Source organism: Photinus pyralis, unplaced genomic scaffold (genome assembly GCF_008802855.1).
Source record: "Photinus pyralis isolate 1611_PpyrPB1 unplaced genomic scaffold, Ppyr1.3 Ppyr1.4_LG6, whole genome shotgun sequence".
Classification (NCBI taxonomy): Eukaryota; Metazoa; Arthropoda; class Insecta; order Coleoptera; family Lampyridae; genus Photinus; species Photinus pyralis.
Genome location: NW_022170663.1, coordinates 36,264,019 through 36,283,954, shown reverse-complemented (window position 1 = coordinate 36,283,954; position 19,936 = coordinate 36,264,019). Strand labels below are relative to the sequence as shown.

At 37.0% G+C, this 19,936-nt stretch overlaps 1 protein-coding gene across 1 annotated transcript in view; it reads right to left on the bottom strand.

Moving 5' to 3' along the window:
- Positions 1-15,661, bottom strand: part of LOC116174620 (leucine-rich repeat and calponin homology domain-containing protein) — a 60,602-nt gene extending 44,941 nt beyond the window's left edge. Inside the window, exons 1-2 of the mRNA XM_031492559.1 lie at positions 15,561-15,661; positions 10,723-10,796 (exon numbers count right to left, since the gene is read on the bottom strand). Coding sequence (XP_031348419.1) covers positions 10,723-10,796; positions 15,561-15,661 — 175 coding nt within the window. The remainder of the gene's footprint in view (positions 1-10,722; positions 10,797-15,560) is intronic.
- Positions 15,662-19,936: the final 4,275 nt, after the last annotated feature.

The window sequence follows — 19,936 nt, the reverse complement described above, 5'->3', positions numbered from 1 at the left end:
GTTGTGAAGGAGAGCAGGACCGTAGGCGTTGTTTGCACATTTCAGGTGCTTAATCTAATTCTCTTTGCATAATGCATAAAATAACGAACCTTGTAGCAGAAATTCTCGGAAGGGGATAAACTTTTAATAGGGTGCAAACGCAACATCTTAGGGCAAGGTATTTAAAACTTATGTGACAATATAATGTAAGTACCTACCAAAAACATCGTACGGTAAATTACTCTGTTTTTATTAGATCGAAACACATATAGACCATCACCGTTGTTTAATTTTTAAAAGGGGCGCTACAAATTCTCCACTTCTGCACAGTATACAGAGTGATTGAAGAACATCGTCCCCGGAATTGCTTATGCTTAACTACGAGCCAAGTGAAAAAATGAGGGGATTAATTGACCCACCACCATGAATCATATGTAGAATACTGCTATGTCAAAAATAACTTGCGTCAGTTTAAAGCGGCATATGCACGTAAATGCGCACGTGACTGCACGAAAGAACTGAAATTGAGAAAGCAGAGGTTGTAACGAGTAGAGTTACAAATTGAGGGGTGCGAATGCGTGTTCGTACTTACTCTCGTACTTACTATTAAACTTTCATTTTTAAATGTTAAATTGTCGGAAAAATTATTACCGTCGGCTAGCTCAATATAATGGAAATTAACGCAAATGGCTTCAAGGAGAATGGAGCTTACTTCTCTCCTCGCTTCTCTCGTATCTGAAAATTAAATCTGTCAGTTCTCTGTGGTAGATCATTTGGTTGCACATAAATACAAATCCAAAATTTCGAAATATTCACATATTATTATTAGGAATGATCAATCGCAATCTGTCTCCCCATAATAATAGCGCAAAACCATTTAAAAATCAGTACTAACGTTGTACGAGAATTTAACGAGATTAATCCACCTTCCATTTAAAAAACTAACCTATAGCTCCTCTGATTAAGTAATGCAAATGATAACAAAACAGTCGTAATAAAAATAACAAAATTCCCTTGATCGTTCAACTTGAAGTACTAAACAACCCTCTATCTTTAATCGCTCATGGATCCAACGGAATGAAAATAACGATCGATGTAGAAACCTGAATCTTGTAATTTGGCAGCCGCTTATATGATGATTGAAGACACGCTTTCTCAAGAATTTAATGGTCCGACGGTAACGTTAATGTTAAAATATTTGCATGTACCTGATCACTACAGGCGGAGAAAATTACGCGAATTTGTTTGTACAAAATTTCATGTAACCGACAATATAAAGCCACCTTTTCGCTACACAATACGCTCTCGTGGCTTAACGCGCACTTCCCCGCGGCCTTGAACGGAATCCGTTTGTCTGAATTCTTCACCAACCAAGGGGCAAACCACTGTGGAATTGTAGTGAACAACAACTTTCGCACGTATTTAACAGACCAGGGTCGTACTGAGGAACTATTCGCCCAAATAAAAAAACGGAAAAATGTAAAGATATCGAATTAAATAAAATACGTTAATGTTGCAGCGTTAAATTTTTCCCATTCCATTGCAGTGTATTTCATCCGTTTTTAAAGACTAGCGGTTTTCGCTCCTTTTCTATGAAAATTTTCATACCACTGTTTTTGAGTTTTGACCCAAAGTTTGTATTTTTTAAACACAACACCCTGTATATCTTAACGTCAATTTGTTTGCATTATTCTTCCTAATTACGTTGATATCACAACCTATATTTTTTTAATTTTGCCCATGAACCAAAAATAAAAATTTTATTTTTTATGGTTTTTAAATAGTAGATTCGTGGAAATTTTGTTTTATTTATTTTTATAGCAATCAATAAAAATGGCTAAAGGTCATTTTAAAAATTTGAAAAATATAGATCTGTAATTATGTTCAAAAATATAGGTTATAATAATACATCAATGTAATCAGGAAAAATAATTCAAAAAATTGACGTTAAGATATATGTTGCATTTAAAAAATACAAACTTTATGTCAAATCTCAAAAAACAAACGTGGCTAGATTGATTTTGTTTGTGGTATTAAGTTTCACAAAAAAGTATCACATGGTAGCGAAAACCGTAAGTCTCTATCTTTAAAAACAGCTTAGATACACTACAGTCTTAACCAAAACAGGATACACGATACATGTTTGAACGCCTCATTTTATGCTCTATTCAATTACGTATAAATCCAATATTGTGGCCATAACAAATATCAAAGTTGGCTATGGTTGGAAAAAATTTAAAAAAAAACAAAAAAAATCATTAATGCAATTCCATTGGTCGTAGTCGCTAATACAAAACTACCAAATTTTATTAAATTTGTTGGCAAGACGGTGACGATAGTTCAATTTTTCGAAAAATACAATTTTTAGTTTTTGCTCGATATTTTGAAAACCTCTGTAAATATTTTTACTTTTGATACAGCTCTGCATAGCACAAGTTTCGAGACAAGTTTTCTCCATTTACCCAAAATCTCTTAGCGTTTCCGAATTTTATCTGGGACACCCTCCATAGTCATGATCTAGCAAACATCAACAATGTAATGTACGAATTTACTACATTCACATCCGTTTGACAACCATAATGTCCTGATTACAAAATCGTAGTTTATTATGGGACTGTGAAAGTCTGTGGGCACCTATCCAGAATTTCGAGCCAAAACGAGAGCATTGATCGGGTATATGAAAGTTGTGCACCCTATCAATTTTCTATACATATTGACCATGCCCCAAATGCCCCAAAGACATTTCTCTGTGATATAGTAATTTAGTAATAACAGTGTTCCTTTTTACATTTTTAAGGTCAAGTGTGCATTGATATGAAAAGTCTGCAGCAATATAGCGTACAGGCACTTCATAATTATCCAAATGCACACAACACAAAAGAAACGAATCAATAGCGTATCACCAGTATAATAAATAGCTAACGTCGGACGTCCATTGTACTTTAAAACAATGAAAAAATGGTTGGCGCATACTAAAGCAAAGAATGAAAAAATTACGGCCTCCACAGTATGACTCTGATTACAGCTTTGATTATCCCTCAGTAAAAAAAATGTATGAGTAAAACTGTGTAAGTACAATGAATGCGGAAATCGCAATGCTAATTTCCCTTTGTACGTTTCTCAATACTTCTTCTTATCTAAGCTGAATAGATATTGCACTTAATCAGTTTCCTTTAACCATTTTCCACCGGAATTGTCAGACGTTTGCTATGTCATTTCGGATACTGTCAATGCAATATAAATTTAATGCGTAATTTCTTTTATTATAAGCTTCACGAAACGTGAAAATGTACAATGAGTTCAAAAATGATTGACAAGGAAAAGGCCTCCCATTTTTGTTTGTTTAGTATCAGGAAATTTAAAGAAGTCGTATGCAAAAACTATTTGCATCATTCTTGTTTTTAAACTCATAGAGTGTGCACGACAAATGTTGTGAAATCAATGGGGATGTTTTCGAATTTCAGTAAACAGAGGGGAAAAAATTGAAATGCTAACAAAACCAGGTGCCAAATTCTTGACAGAATAGCTTCCTAGCTGAAACCAAAAATTGCCAACATATGTACGCATTTACAGACGGGAAAAATTTATTCTTTAAAAGTTGCACATATGCAACACAATTTTTTGACTTTGACAATTTTTTTCTCCGTTTTTTGATAATATAACCCGGCCCAATTTTTTGTAGGTTGTACACAGGAAAATAAGGTCTTCCAAATAATAGAATAAAAATTTTAGGTTGCTATTTGAAAAAAAAAGTTCGATGCCGTTACGGCGCTCCAAAATTTTTTTTCAAAAATCCGGCCCGTTATTTTTCTGTTCGATATGCCTAAAACATATATACAAAATTTCAACAAAATCCGTCGAGCCGTTTTCTCAGAAAATTGCCAACATACGTACCGTACGTACATACAGACGGAAAAAAATTTTATTCTTTAAAAGTTGCTTAAAATGGTCTAAAACGTCGACATTTGATGAAATTTTGAAATGTTCAAAAAACGGCTATCGCAATAGCTACCTAGCACATTCTAGGAAGCTAAAAATTGCTTCACTTTCACACTCCAATTTCACGGATGAATTACTAAAGGAGTACGTGTACAGTTCATTCAAATTGGTCACGTCCATTTTTGGCGCATTTCCCAACAAAGTTGGGTAGTATCACCATTCACCATGCAAAAAAAACAACTGAGTTACATAATGAACTTTATAGAACGGGAAGTTAGGGTGTGAAGAAATTTTGATGAAATGGATGCAGTAGAAATTCGAGAGGCGATTAGGATTTTTTCTCGGATTTTTTCGACATTTTAAAATAAAACAGGTTTCATTTCAAAAAATTTAGTTTGAACGGTTTGAAGTAATTAAAATTGACCATTAGTTCTAAAACACCCTGTAGAAGTTAGTATTGTTGATATTGGAAAACTTTTTGAAATTCAAGTCAGCCGAGTCATAAGTACCTACAGGGCTGAAAAGAAAAGCAGTCAAACGTCAAAAATTTTGAAAAATATTCAATAACTTGAAAACTTGATGATGGGTACACAAAAATGTGGTATCAGACGACATAGATTTCGAAAATGTAATAAATACAGGGTGTTCTATTCAAAATAAGAAAATTGCTACCTACATGAAACGATCATGATATTATTTTCTTGCGATAGATCATGAAAAACTATGTCGGTAACTCGGTATGCAAGTTTTCAGATTTAATGTACCAATGAGACCCTGAACACTTTTAGGTAACGGTTTGTTTGTTTCTTTGTTTGGCCAGATACCATACACAATGCAAGCATTCCAATTACATGGCACTGGGATGCTGTACTTAAGCTAGAACTACATAGAATTTACGATCTAACCTGACTAATTAATTCATTCAAAGAGCCGTGAAATATATCGATGTCTTTCGCACGGCAAGTCTTATTCAAAGCCAACAGGGTCCTTGATAGCGGCGATGACGGGGTGGTCACTACGTTTGCGTGAACCAGCCTCTATAGTGTATTCATAAGGCTAACTTTCCGCATTCATAATTCATCTTGTTTGTAAAAACAATTTTTCGCATGACAGAAAATTCATAGAACCCATTTTGTTTCATCGAATTTAATGTTTAACTAAAAATAGACGAATGATAAACTTATTCATGGACAAGGCAGGCGCCGCTAAGTACTTCCATTTCAATAACCTTGGATTGGAACATTAGCACTAACGATCAAATTTGTGTTTCCGTGCCGTACTTTACTAAAATTATGTCTCGCGAGAGTCCCTAACAGAACTATTTATTATTTGTATAGTTTCCGAGATAGTTTCGCTTTGGCTGCTTTTTAAAGCGAAGTAGGTATCTCGGTCAATATTTTCATCTCTGTCTAGGTAAAAGGCAATTGGACGAAAACAAAAAATTAATTTCACCAAAAAAATTACTATCCTCCAGAAATGAGTTTTTTCCATTCAATACGTCAACGTACAATAATGGTCTTTGTAAAGAAAAAACAAAGTGGCTTGTGTATCTCACGACATAGACAGATTTCATATAAATTAGGTACTTACTTTATCAAAAACAAAAAATCCACTTTAAGCGGCGGTTCACTAACATCTTAATGATACGATGGACAAATTAAACATGTATAGTAAATAAATAGTACAATCACATGTTTGTTTAAAATTTAAATAAGTTGGGAGCAAAAAGTGTATATGTCTCAATAAAAAGAACGAATTAATATATGGGGCTTTCGGACTAGGAGAATTAATGAGGTTAATTATAACTAGAGACGACATTTTGTATAATGAAAATCGCATCACCAGAAATAAACGCTCGGAACTACTAATTGGAGACTCCCCCCAGCACCTACGGAACAGTGGCGTAATCGAATCATGTTTATATCATGAACACAATGAATTTGAAATCACAACATTAAATTATTGGGGTTCAAAATGTTTTGCTTAGGAGCTACAAAAGTACTAAAATGCCATTTACCAAAATTACCATGGTTGTTTGATAAGTCTCCTGTATTGAAATAATGATTATTGCAGGGATATACAGGGTGTCCCACGAAGAACTCCGGCTACCTATAGCTCGAAACGGAGAGCCCGGAATATTTTAAAAAATTGAGTAGTATACTAATGTCAATAAAAGGAATTGATCTAAAATATTTTCAAATTGGATGTGCATTCACTCACTTATCTTGAACGGTTTAAGAGATGTGAATTTTTGAATGAACCCTTGCATCTTCAAATTTTTAGAAAAAAATTGACATGTCAAAATCTATGACAGACAGGTACTTAAATCTTAAATGCGTTGAATTCAAACTTAAATAGTGCATTCAGAAAAAATAGAAAATGATGTCTCTCTCTATTTAAAAAACCAGATTGCGGTATTTACGGAAGCGGCGCCATGTTGAAATTATTTTATTTCAAATCGAAATGGTCGATTATGGCTGCAAACCAAATTTCAAGTTTCTATTTCAACTGCAAATTCAAAGAATTAAAGGGTCAAGTGAATCATTCCGTATAGGTGTCAAAGTATGTAGCCGAAACAGCGACAACAAAATTGACACAATGGCGTGCCCTGTAATCCAATAATCGGCCCGTATTTCATTTCTCTACCTTTGTCATTCTACGCAACTTCGCAGCTCTAGTTATATGACGAGCGTCTAAGTTGCTTTCCTCTTTTTAGCGCATTTTTGCAAAAATTTTTTTTTTGTAAAAAGTAGCTTTTAATCTCACTTTGGCTGGCTGGCAGTAAATGCGCGCCCGTAGAAAAACGCTTGTAAAAAGACAAGGAGTGTACATGTAACTATCGGGGCCGTGTAATTAAGAACGTTAGGGATGGGGCTACAAGATTTGGAGTCGACGACATCTGGACGCCATCCCCGAGCGTATTATACTAACCTGGAGATTTTTCAGTTTTTATCTATCTTCTTCTACAGTTTTTCTCCGATTGTTTTCAAATTGGTGTCGTCGGGAAGATCTTGTCAACGCGCACAACTCCTGCGTGGCGGAATTTTGTTTTTTTTTCCTAGGGGCGAAATAAACCACCTTTTGCGCGGCGCGCTTCGAGGGGTAGTCGACTTTGGGCGCCCAAAAGTTTCTTACAGCGCGAATCGCGGTCTCTCTTTCTCGTGTCACTAATAGAAGGTCGAGCTATGTGAAGTACCCAAAAGTTGAATACGATTTTATGCCGGGATTTTAGCGAAATCTACCAAAATGTGAATTACGAATGAACGGGACGTCGGAACTGTGTATCGACAAAGGGAATGTGGTAACCCCCGACGAGATCTTACTGATGGTGGAGTCAAAACTTCAAACGCGAATTGCGAGTGCACGGTAAGTGAGAAAATGGTACCGACAAAGTGAACGTGGTAGCTTTCGGCAAGATCTTATTGATGGTGGAGTCAATATTGGCTAATAAAACACTGATCTGCCACACAAAAATGCGCTGAAGTCCCTTCGATCTCACACGAGGACTTTGATAATTTTTTAACCAAACGTTAATGTAAGTATAATAAATAAAGTTATTCAGCATAATTGCTTTTTTCTTTTATCTTTTCAAACAATTAACCATATTAGATATTTTACGAAAGCTCTCAATGTAGTAAATCGAAAGTTGGAAACTGAACAGGATGGTGCAACCGCGCACAACACCCGTATCGTACGAGAATACCTTTGGGACAAATTTTCCATGTTCCAAGAAATTTCTGCCCTAGATATTCTCACACGATTCGGGCGTTGTGTTGGGTTGCACCATCCTGTTGAAACCAAAAGTTTCCAGCTTTTGTTTATTTTTATGTATGTCGTATATCGTTGCATTCGTAGTAAAAAAACAGTCAACGCAGTATGTACTTTATTACGGTCCATATAAAAAATAAAGTTGATGGTGATTTCTACGAAACGAAACGTCGTACTGAAAATCTTTCAATGTTGTAGAGCTCAAAAAGTGGCGATGGGAAAATGTTTTTATTTTATTTTTTGAATCTGTTCAAATAACATCAGAAAAAAATTTAAATTTCTGGCATATTTGCGGAAGTATGCGGAACTTTCTGGTTTTCTTTAAAGCATGATTATATCTCTTTATTGCGCATCTTTTCTCTAATTTGACCATCGTCGTATCTTCTATGGTTATCGAAATCCCCATGATAGACATCCTTATCTTGGACACAGTGTATATAGCACGGTGGTATAGACATATACCTAGGTACTTACCTATTTGAATCTAGGAAGACTTTTTAAGCTTCAGTTTGCTACCAGAGTTGCTTCAATAATAAATAATTACAAAAAGCAAATAACGAGGCAAATGAGTAATTAATTCCGGAGTTTGGAAATTTCAGCACGCAGCTCTAACCCAGGGGCCGCCGAAATCACGGCAACGGCGTAAGGTTTTCTCTTATCTTATCGCATGTTGATCGCTCTACTCCAACTCGCGTTCACCTTTCGTATATTTTTTTCCGATTTTTTTACTTTATTTTTAAGGGAGCGGGGGGGGGGGGGGGTTTCAGCCACACAGGCCGCCATTTTTGTATTCGAATAAAATTATATTTTTCAGTTTCTTCATTTATATTCACTTACTTATAAAAGGTAGATTTAAACATTGACGTAATATCTGGCGTAATATTGGATAAAGTATCTCTATTTTTCAGTTAAAAAATTTTTCAAAAATACATACGTAGGTACTTAAGTACTTGTATTTTTTATGTATTTCAGTCTCAGTATAGTAAGAATGCAGCGACGTCGGAAGTATGGGTCAGACATTTTTTACACTAGGGGGCCGCGCCCCCTCTAAGAATGAGTAGATAAATCACTCAAAAGCGACTAACACATCTTCTACTGCATGTGCATGCAGAAATTACAAAAAATGTAGAAGTAGAGGATATACTTATTGAAAGAATTTGCCAGCAAAACTGCGGAAAATTTTTGGATAGGTATATTTAATTTTTTATTCTTGCTTTTCTTTACAATGCTCAATACATACTGCAATAAATAGGAACAACATTTTTGTAACTTTTGTATGTGTAACTTGGTATGTTCTAGTTCTTCATTATTAATATTTTTTAAATAAAATATTAATGATCTATGGCTATGGTTTTCTCAATCGAGTCAAGTATCTCCGAGTTGCTCAGTTACATAGAACTAGACATCCTCCGAACTTTTTTGAATTTTTTTTTAACTTTTTTTTCAAAAATCCATTATTTGATTGATTAAATACACGTTTCAGGGTCACTGCTTTGCATTAATTCATACACAATTTTGCATGGGGCAGACTCCATGGTCGCTAATTTTTGCCCCCCCCCCCCCCCCCCCAACCACTATTCACTTCCGACGTCGCTGTAAGTATGATTTCACCTCGGATTTCACTGTTTACATTAAAATAATTTTTTTTTAAATTATTCTTTTTAGTTTTCATGAATCTATATTATAACATAAAAATTAAAACAATTTCATAAGAATTCCCGAGAGAATACCTGAAGCACACAATTTGCATTTTTTATTGTTTTTAGGAATTAGTTGGGATTTTTGGAATTAATTGTCATTTTTTGGAAACATTTGATATTCTTTAGAATTTTTTTGGATTTTTGAAAATTCTTTTGCATTTCTTGGAATTGTTTGCAAATTGACTTGGTGGGCATTTTGGACCCTGGCCTTATTTGGAAAAAAATCCGCTTAGCATGTTGAATGTTTGTTTCCAGTGTTGTTCCATTGCCCGAATTTGTTAAGCCGTAGTCGCAGGTTGACATGCGTTGGGTTTTTGTTTAAACATTTCGAAAAGGCGATCACACTCAGTTAGGCAAACTCTATCTGAAAGACAACAATCCTAAAACGGCAGATACACACAAATAAAGACAGTGGTGCATTGTACCATCGGTTTTTCAATTCTGTTCTAATTGGGACTCCCTTGCCAAATCAGTTGAACTCGTGAATCGGGTTACACCAACAACATGAATAAATATTTAAAGATATAAAAAAAAATGCGGAAATGTTTACATTCCTGTTTCCAACTCATTTCATCGTGAATTTATTTTTTGACGCCAAAGCACACTACCTATGTGAGTATTTCGAATTTATACCGACATTAAAACATCCATTTCGAGCATGGTAACCCTCGCCCCGTTAGAACCCACATTCACGAAACTGCTCTTAACAGTCTTAACAATGTGGGGGTTACCAAGACTATAACTCTTCAGTTCGGCACAAACAATTAACTACTCGTAATAAGGGTTGAGACGACCTAGGTCTAAATGAACAATTTCGGCAAGAAAATGGACCAATACCATTCGAAAGAGATGTCTCTTTTCAATGTTCGACAAAATTTCGTGTATTAATAGAAAATTCTAAATACACTGCGGTTTCTACACATACTTACAAAACCTAAAATTAGTCATTTAATTCTCATGAAACATTCCTAACCCTTGAATGGGGTAACTGGCGACAAAAAAAATTACGTTAGAAACGCACATCTTCACGAACTTGTCCCGAGGGAAAAAGTCAATGAACATATAAAATTGTGTAATGTAAATCAAGACGACAATAATATTTTTTCCAGTAATTTATACTAGGAGACACTTTTTGCAAAAACTGGAACATCTGGAATTGCGAAACGGGTTGTTAGCCCGTCACGGACGCGTTAAGTTCGAAATAAATAATATGAATTAACTTTGAAAATGTGACAGAAGTTTGTGTTTCCATTGAACGAGTAATCGTGATCGATTTTACATTCACGTATTCCTAGAAATCGTGAATGAATAAATAAAAGAAAGAGAAATATCTTACCTGCAACGACCGTATCACTTAAATTATACTTGGAACATGCCTTCGGAAAGTCTTTTAATTTTCTGTTACTTAACCTTACTCATGCTAGTTACGCTTTTTAATACCACTCGCGCTAAGTGATCTATCTGTTTATGTTGGTACGCAGTTGTTCTCAGTGTTCAAGTGTCGAACGTGGTTGGTTAAGTGAATAGAAAAAACAGATTTTTGATTAATTTCTGGAATGGCAGACAAGAAGAGAATTAAATTAAAGAAAATACTGTTACTAACGGCGTTAAGTAATGAGTTGGGGTCTTGCATACTCAAAGGAGGGTACGACGGTGGGCAGTAAGACCTGTTAACAAATATAGGAGAAAATTTTGAAGGTTTCTCAATGTTTTTCAAGTAATGGTGACAAAGGATCAAGAAGAGCTGTACGCCCGACTACAAACAACTGCGTACAAAGTTTAAATTCTGCGAACTTCTGCGTCTCCTACAGACAAGCATATTTGCGGCAACCTACGTTTTGTATTTGTGCGTTCAAGCATAAACAAGGCCGTATATCAACATGGTCTCGAACTACCTGCGGCTGCGACTTTCTGCAGCAGCGCCGTTCTGCGTACGAGCCTAAACCCGCCTTAACCAACTACACCAAGCATCATTACCTCATTGTTGTGTAAATACAGTGGCGTAACTAGGTAGGTGCCAAAGGTTCCGCGTCACCGCGGTCTGAAAGGAGGAGGGCGCGCCGGAGGCGCGCTGAAGCCAGAGACACTCTCTCCATGTCTCTGGCTGAAGCACCGAGGGCACTAAGTCGGGATGGGCAGTACGTGGTGTACCGTATAGACCAGTCATAAAAGACAAGAACGGCAGTTAAATTCTCATACTTTGCTAAAGTCGAATACAGGGTGCACTGAAATATAATTAAAACTAAATTTACGCTCCTTTAGGATGAACCGAACATTGTTAAAAAATGAAAAAAATTACCAAAGTCTTCGTGTTAGATCTAAGGGATTTCAACGCATTTTTGTGTGGCAGATCAGTACTTTTATTAGCCAGTTTTGACTCCACAATCAATAAGATTTTGTCGGGGGCTGCCATATTCTCTTTGACGGTACCCACCTCAGAGTAAGAAATAAAGATAAGAGTACGCGTACGCTATAACAACGTGAACGTTTGTGTTGTTTGAACCAATGAACCAACATCTCCCCATTGAGAGGACGAAAATAAACATTAGTCAGTGGCGTAGGGTTTATTTATCTTTATAGGCAACAAAGTTTATGTTTTGTTTACATGTGCAAACGTAATAACGTATCACTAAATATTTATGATCAAAAGCTGTATGTGTTTGAAAGGTCCCTATTGATCTATGATAAGGTATGGTAATACTTCAAAGTGGGAACTTAGAAGGAAATCTAAACACATTAAAATGCGAAAATTCCCGTATGCACGTCTATGACATCAAAACAAATATCGATGAAAGGTGATGTTAGGTAATTCAATAATTCCACAAATAATACAGCTTTTCCCCATTTCAAAGCGCTCCCATAAATTAATACACCATAAATCGAATAAGTCTTGCACTATAAAAACGCCTAAAAATTAAGGAATCGCGTTTTAACGAAATAAACAAAATACCTCTCAACGGAAAACAAAGTTACAGCGTTGCTGATGTGGTGCACTAATCACCATAACTTTTCTTGTTACGCCGTTTAATTGTAAGTTAAAATTGTTTGGGTTACTGAACTCTTATAAGCATCTAAAAATCCATTTAGATTACTCCAGATGCATATGTTATTATTCCCTTAAAAACTATCTCGTGAAATGTGAGAACTTAGCCTCCTGCAATGTTAGTAATCAAACGAGATGATGGCACGCATAGATAAGCATCAAGGCATCTCTATCTTTATTTCTTACTCTGAGGTACCCACCTCCGACATCCCGTTCGCCCGGAATTCGCGTTTGAAGTTTGAACTCCACCGTTAGTAAGATCTTGTCGAGGGCTACCACACTCCCTTTGTCGGTACCCACTTCTGACGCCCCCACAGACGGCGGATGTATACAAAGTTTGAATAAAAAAACTTGTACCACGCTATGTTAAGTGCCTCAATATGAATGGCGACTGTGTTGAAAAATAGCCTAAGAGTGTAGCTTCCAAATGGATATAATAAAAGTTATTAATTCTTAAGTCTTAATTTTTTATTTCAAAACGTCTGTTACATTCTGAATAGCCCTTCTTGTAGCATCTTTCTAAAATGTAAGCATGCAAGATTTGTGTGTAAATTCGAAAGAGTGCAGTGCTTTTATAATCGTGTTTCTCTCAAAAATGGACAGTGTTTTATTAATTAGAGCGCAATATGGTAAATGATAAGGCGCCAAAATCTGGTAGGGCGCCAAAACCTGATCCTACACCGCTTCGAAAAATACCTAGTTACGCCACTGTGTAAATAATATTAAAAAGTAATTCACATATGTAATGGTTTTGATTTTTGAATGGGCAACTTCAAGTCGATTTTCAACTCGAAATATTCAAATTTAGAGTACAAGTTTAAGAATGAACAAATAGGTATAGTCAGTAAAATGAGTAAGTTCGCATATCGGATTAGCGCTTATATTCACAGCGCGCATGAGGTTATACATCTTTCCTTATTTAAAACATGACATTTGAGGTAGAGGGCAAGTGCGTATCTAGTTTTACGAACCGCGGGCGGTGACCTAAGAATTACACTGGACGTTACAGACGTTTAAAATGGAGGTTGTTGCAGCAAAAAGAGAAAGCAATAGTTAAGGTATGTTGGTCTAGGAATGGGTAACACCCACTTAAAAGCGTCAAGCCAGTGACACTCAAACGTGTTTTAAGTGGGTGTTTCCCATTCCGAGACCAACATACCTAACAGTATTCGCAAAATTGTGTTTGTTATTTTAAAAGCTTACTAGTTCAGTAGTTGAGATGCTATTTAGCAATCAAATTTAAAATGGTAGTTCAATTGGTAACGGCATTTATAAGATTTAAGGATTTTGATGTTTATTTATGTTTTTGTTATTACCTCTTATTTTCATTGTTTGTTTTCCTTTTTCTAAGATTATTATTACTGTATTCTTAAAATTAACCGATTATAATGAAATTAGTGTATTATACCTTTAAAATATGTATTTACACGTTATATATAGTATTGTTTGTTTGGAAGGGTGGTATTGGTAAGTGGTAGACCCCCTCAAGGCGAACCCTTAACCATTTGCTACTCAAGTTTTATTTTTGTGTGACAATAAACGTTATTATTATTGTTAAAACATTTTATGGTCTTCTCGCCATAACATACTTTGACGTAAATTAAATTAGGTAGGTGATCTACCTATTTATACAAAGTTAATTATATTAATGTGCACAGAAACTTAACAGTAGGTATAAAAATAATCTAAATTTATATATATAAATTGATTTGTAACAATTCAATATTTATCACACATTTATTTCACGAGCGCGTATTTCGTCATTTATCACTTTGATGTTAAGACTAACACTAAACACAATTCAATTTGCTTATATAGCTAACACTAAACTTTCTAAGAAAACGTGACTAATCTTTTATAGATTTGATAGCTACTTCATATTGTTCTAAAAAATTCCCTACAATACAATACGAGGACCATCATTGGTGGCCCAGCGCATTTATGTCATACTGGTCATAAGCTGGGCAAATATATGTAACTTTTCTGAAGGCAGCCAGCACTGGCCCACAGAATACTTAGTACCTATACTACCGACTACGCTAGAAAGCCAGCATCGCACCAATACCTACTTTTAGTTAGAATTTATTCAATCCTCAGTTTGACATTCCTACATAATATCAAAGAGTACTATGGGTACTTTTTGATAATTGATGTTTCGCATAACCTTTAGTCCAGGGAATAACGACTTTAAACTTGCACAATGGGAAGTTTTCGACCTCGCACCCCTTGTGCTTCTCCATACCACTTCCTAAACTTCCAAAATTTGATTGGTTTCCTAGTTTTCCAATCATATCTTTTTAAAGGTTCAGTTTAAAAATATTGTGATCAGACATTGTAGATCATAAAATTGTACACACCTTTGACAGTGTGCCCCCGGATTGGGGTAGGTATAATTGATCCAAAATTTTTGAATCTCATTTTGATGTTTTGAGATCCCAGCCTGCTTGGTCTATAAAGAATTTCGAGCACATTTTTACCCTGCATTTTTACTTTTTAAAATCCAAGATGGTAGTGACAATTGAGATGAAAATAATGTTGAGGTTAACTAGTGAAGTGCCATTTCACCCCCTTGCTTGGCTCTATAATTGGGGGAGTGTGGGACTACCACCCACTAAAACCCTCCCCTGGTTAACCAAAAGTTCCATCCCCAACCCAGAACCGCGTGGGCATTACTTCAGGTTACGTATTATTGGGTGGCCCGGTGATCGCACCCATTGTTAGCCAAAGTAATTACTTGTGTATATTCTCCTCTGCTGTTATTTCCCACCTCTAGTCTCATTTTCTTTTCTACGTATATCAAGATGACGAAATTACTTAGGAATATACTCAGTTCCACTTCTCCTTCTCGCTGCACATTACTCTAATAATATTCTGCGGCGTTAAACCAACCCCTGCTGCCACTCACGTGGTTCCACCCTTTATACACTGGGGGAAGAGGTGCTCCGTGCTCTTTATTGTTGTCTCTCATTAGATCGTCGAGGTAACCGCGAAGGTCATCCCCCCTTTGCTCAACTCACCGTACCCCATGAAGAACTAGGTAAGCAGGTAGCTTACCTCCCCATAATCAAAGTGAGTCCAAAAATGTCTGCCACCCCAGTGTACTTCCCACTCCTCTAGTTCCCGGGACCTACTCCATTTTTGAGCTTTCGCCTCCATCCATGATTCTTGCCAGTGGAATGTCGGCGATCACCAAAACGTCATCCTCATAGCTGCAGTGCGATAGCCGCTGCATATTCGTATTGCGATCAGACGTAGCAGCCTACTATGGATAAGATTTGCAGCGACGAACTTGTTAAGCGATGTCTCCCATATGTTCGCCGCATACGTCATGGTTGACACCACCACATTTTCTGCGACGCCCGTGCACCACCCAAGTTCGGCATATGAGCCGACTTAGACACTAGTTGTTCGGCCCTTCACAAAGCCCAACTGCCATTAGACAGTTTTGTCATTGCCGTATCACACACTCTATTTTTTATTTTTCTTTCGAAGAGCTTCCTCACCAAGTCCAAGACGCATATTGGCCGATAGGACTGGTTGGTAGTATGTTTGATAAATACCTTCGCCACCTTTATCTAGTTTCCCCAACGCCAGACCCTTAACGATCACCCTCGGCACCCCGTCCGGGCTATCTGTTTCGCCGCCTCGTCTACCTGTGTTTCACTTATGGACACAACCCCGGATCATCGTCTTCCTGTGGATCCCAGTTCAGGAGCTCTTCATAGCTCAGGAAGAGTCTAATATTGTTTCCTGGAAGCGTTTTTTTGTCCAGCCCACATTGTCCTCTCACACAACCCTCAACGTCAACCTCCATCACCTATGTTTCCTTTGCTTCGCCACCACTCAACGATGTACTGTACACCATCGCCACCATTTTAACGCCTCAGACCCTCAGATCTCCGCCGGTGTCAAACTGCTGCTTTTCACGCCGTGTGCTAACTGCTTAGTTGAAGTAGGATGACCGACATTAACCTACACCACATTTAATTCGGCAATTCCACTATCAAGATCAACCCCAGTGCTCATTTGAATTCCGCTCTGGTGAGTCAGAAACATTAGCCTCACTGTTTTTAACTACCTCGTAATCTCCATTATCGACCATATAATATTGAGTCTCATAGAATCCCTTTTTTTTGGGACCCCCATCGCTGCCAAACACCTGATGTCTCATATCCGCTAGGATTATTATTAATTATTACACAAATACCGATTGGCATCATTCGCCGCCTTAGAGACCTGAATTTTCAGATCGAAACGATGGTCTCACAAATTGCATACCCCCATGTACAGCTATAATCCCAAATTATTTCCACCGACCAGGAGAAATAAACCTTTTCTGTCTGGATCTCCCAAATACCTTGTCTCTTCATACAGTCCTAATTTCGATCTTAATTTTAAGAATTTTCCTTCGAGGCCGATATCGAAAACTTTGACACCCTCTAATTCCTGACGATCTACTCCTGATTGATAGCCCACGTTCTTCCAATGTTACTCCAAGACAGGAAGGACAAGATTAATGCTCTCGCTTCCGATGGCCTTAAGCTTCGCTACTTACCTCCAGACGACCTTCTCTTTCTATCAGACTTTTCAGACGTCTCACTCCCCTAAGGCTTGAAACACTTTCACTACCATAATGATTTCAAATCCCCACGTTGACCTCACCAACCCTTCTTCTTACCGACTGATCTGCATCGCAAATAATTTGAGCAAATCCCTTCCACTCCACCTCGGGGAATTCTTGAAACTTTTCTTCCTAACCAGTGCAGACCCCCTTTTCAAACTCCGCACGAAGCTCACCAAAGCCTTCAAGTTTTCGCCAAAGTCTAGTATGCTGGACTTACCCACAACACAAGATCCACCACCTCGGCGTCCCCAACGTGTTTACGAGATTAATCCTTTCCTACGTTTCCGAGCGATCGGTGAGCCTATAAGGATTGAAGATTTTTCTTTTAACCGGCGTAATCGAAGGATTTTCGTTTGCCTTACTCTGCCTCATCGGACAAGCCGCCACTGCTTACTCCTATATCCAAGATACTTCATTCGGAAGCCAAAATGGTATTATTCGGAAAAAAATCCCACCTATACACTACCCATTCAATATGGCAGTATCGTCCTTAGCGACCGATGCAAGCGCATTTTCCCCGCACAGAATCAGGAATAACTCGAGAAGGAAGTGACTAATCCAACAAATCTTTTGTTGTTGTTCTGGTCTCGAGACTGTGCTACACCATATAAGAAAAAAAACCACAACAAAAAAGCTTAAACTGGAGGACTACTAATGGTCCAGACGGACAGATAAATGGATAGACGGAAATAGTACGGAATATAGATCGTTCATTTTCCTTTTGGAAAGTGCGCTAAAAACAAATTTGTTTAAGGCTGGGATTGCCTGAAAAGAGAAGTACCCATAGTAAAGGACAAAGTTTTTTTCGTTAGAATGTGCTGGTACCTAATAATTAATAGCGTAACTACAGCAGTTCTATACAAATATTTAAATCATTATACCGTTGATTATACTCTCTTTAAGTGGGCCCCAAACAACACAGAGGGAGCTTTTAAAAAAAATGCAATTTGATTTGCATAACCACACGACAAGAAAATACAAAACACAACGCAAGGTCGTTCACGGCTCCTTACAGACTGCTAGGTTAACAAAATTATAATTAGCGCTCTACCACACATAACTTGAGGAGAATAATGAACCGCTTGTAACGTAACGTATGAAGTAAAAATCGCGTAATTATTGGCATGGGGGACTTTCAAAATTAAGATCGTAAAATTGGTTCACAAGTGGCGACAGGGGCTTTTTGTTTGGAAGGGCCCTCAGTAAAACTCTTGATTCCTTCATTTAACGGTAAAACGCCGACATTTCAAAGAAAACACCTTTGGAAATTCAATTCTTTTCCATTGTTACCATTGAATAAAGAGGTTTTTATTCAATGTCATTACGAAGTGTGTTTGTTATACTTATAACGATCCTAGTGCCTATTCAAATAACAGGTAACGAAGACTTTGTAACTAACGAAATGTTATTTATTACACTAGAGACGCGTTTTGACTTTTAGGACTTGGAAAAAGTTCAACCATATTTTCGTTTTTTTTGTATTTTTCTCTGAAACGGTAGGGAAATTTCGAATTAAAACAAGCAAAAGCTTTTATGGAGAATGCATTTTTGTCAAAAAGTATAGTAAAAGTTTTTCTTCTTGTAAAGTCAATCCGGGGACATACGGTATACCGATTTTTTTAAAATTTTTTAGCCGTTTATACCTAAATATACATTTGTTCCCCATGTCTTACATTCGAGGGATGGTCTTTTGTAAATTAGTAATATACAGGCTGATTCAAATTCGAGGGCCACCATGGCAGTACCGTATTTATATAAGGGGCAAACGTAGGCAATTGCCCACAGCGGCAAAATTGTAAGGGCGGCAAATTTGGAGGAAAACAGAAAAATTAAAATGCGTTCAAATTTTTTAGGTAAACGGTGAATCGGTAAATGAAATGAAGCAAAAATAAAATCTGTTAGTACATTCATTGCATTGCAAATATAGCCAATGAATGCCTTACTTTTCCCACCTTGTAATAATGGTGGTATAGTGATATGTCAAGGGCGGCAAAAAATGTTTGCCCACAGCGGCAGAAACCCTAAATCCGGCACTGCACCATGGGTATCTCGGGAACTGTAAGAGATAGGTAGGTGGTAAATTTGGCAAAGTTGTGTATTTTGATGCTTAACAAAAACAGTTTTGAAACTGAACATTCTGACTACTTTCGGACTTACGACTTGGTTGATGAGGAGCCATCAATGTAAATATGCGTTGTCTCCAATACGTATGCTGCAGGCACGAGACATGAGCGCGGTTGATGAGTTGCCTATGTAGCGGGCGCAAAGGGTTGTAATCTGTAGTCTGCAGGCAGATTGCTTTTCCAATTTAAAAAATGTTGTTTCCCAACATTTTTTGGAAAGGAAGGGTTGCGTCAGACTTCACGTTCACAGTCCCCCGGTCTTAAAATTGCTTTTGAGGAATTTAGACTGAAACAGTTCACTCTCAGGCGACAGAAGTGCAGTGACTTCCAAAAACAAATGGGTTCCAATTTTCGAAATTAATGAGCCAATTTGCATAATACATACCCACCTTTGCTAAGGCGCAATCAGCTCTTACATAAAACGTGAATTCCCGCAAGCAACATAAAGATATTCGAAATTAATCGGGCCATAATAATACTAAATTGAAATTGACAAGTTATAGAAAAATTATGCAAATGTAGCTAAATGTTATTGTTTACACAATAATAAATAAGAAATAATTATCAACATGTTTGGTTGTGTAAAAACATGGGAATAGTAAATAAACCCGTATTAGAGGTGTAACTAAATCATTTGAGGAATTTCGAAACGAAATCGTTTATAATTGGAGTCCACATGTACGGATTTTTTCAAGCATCCCCAGCCATGAAAGAGAAATGCTAACGAAACGACGACGACGTCTGCGCAGAGTCACGGGTG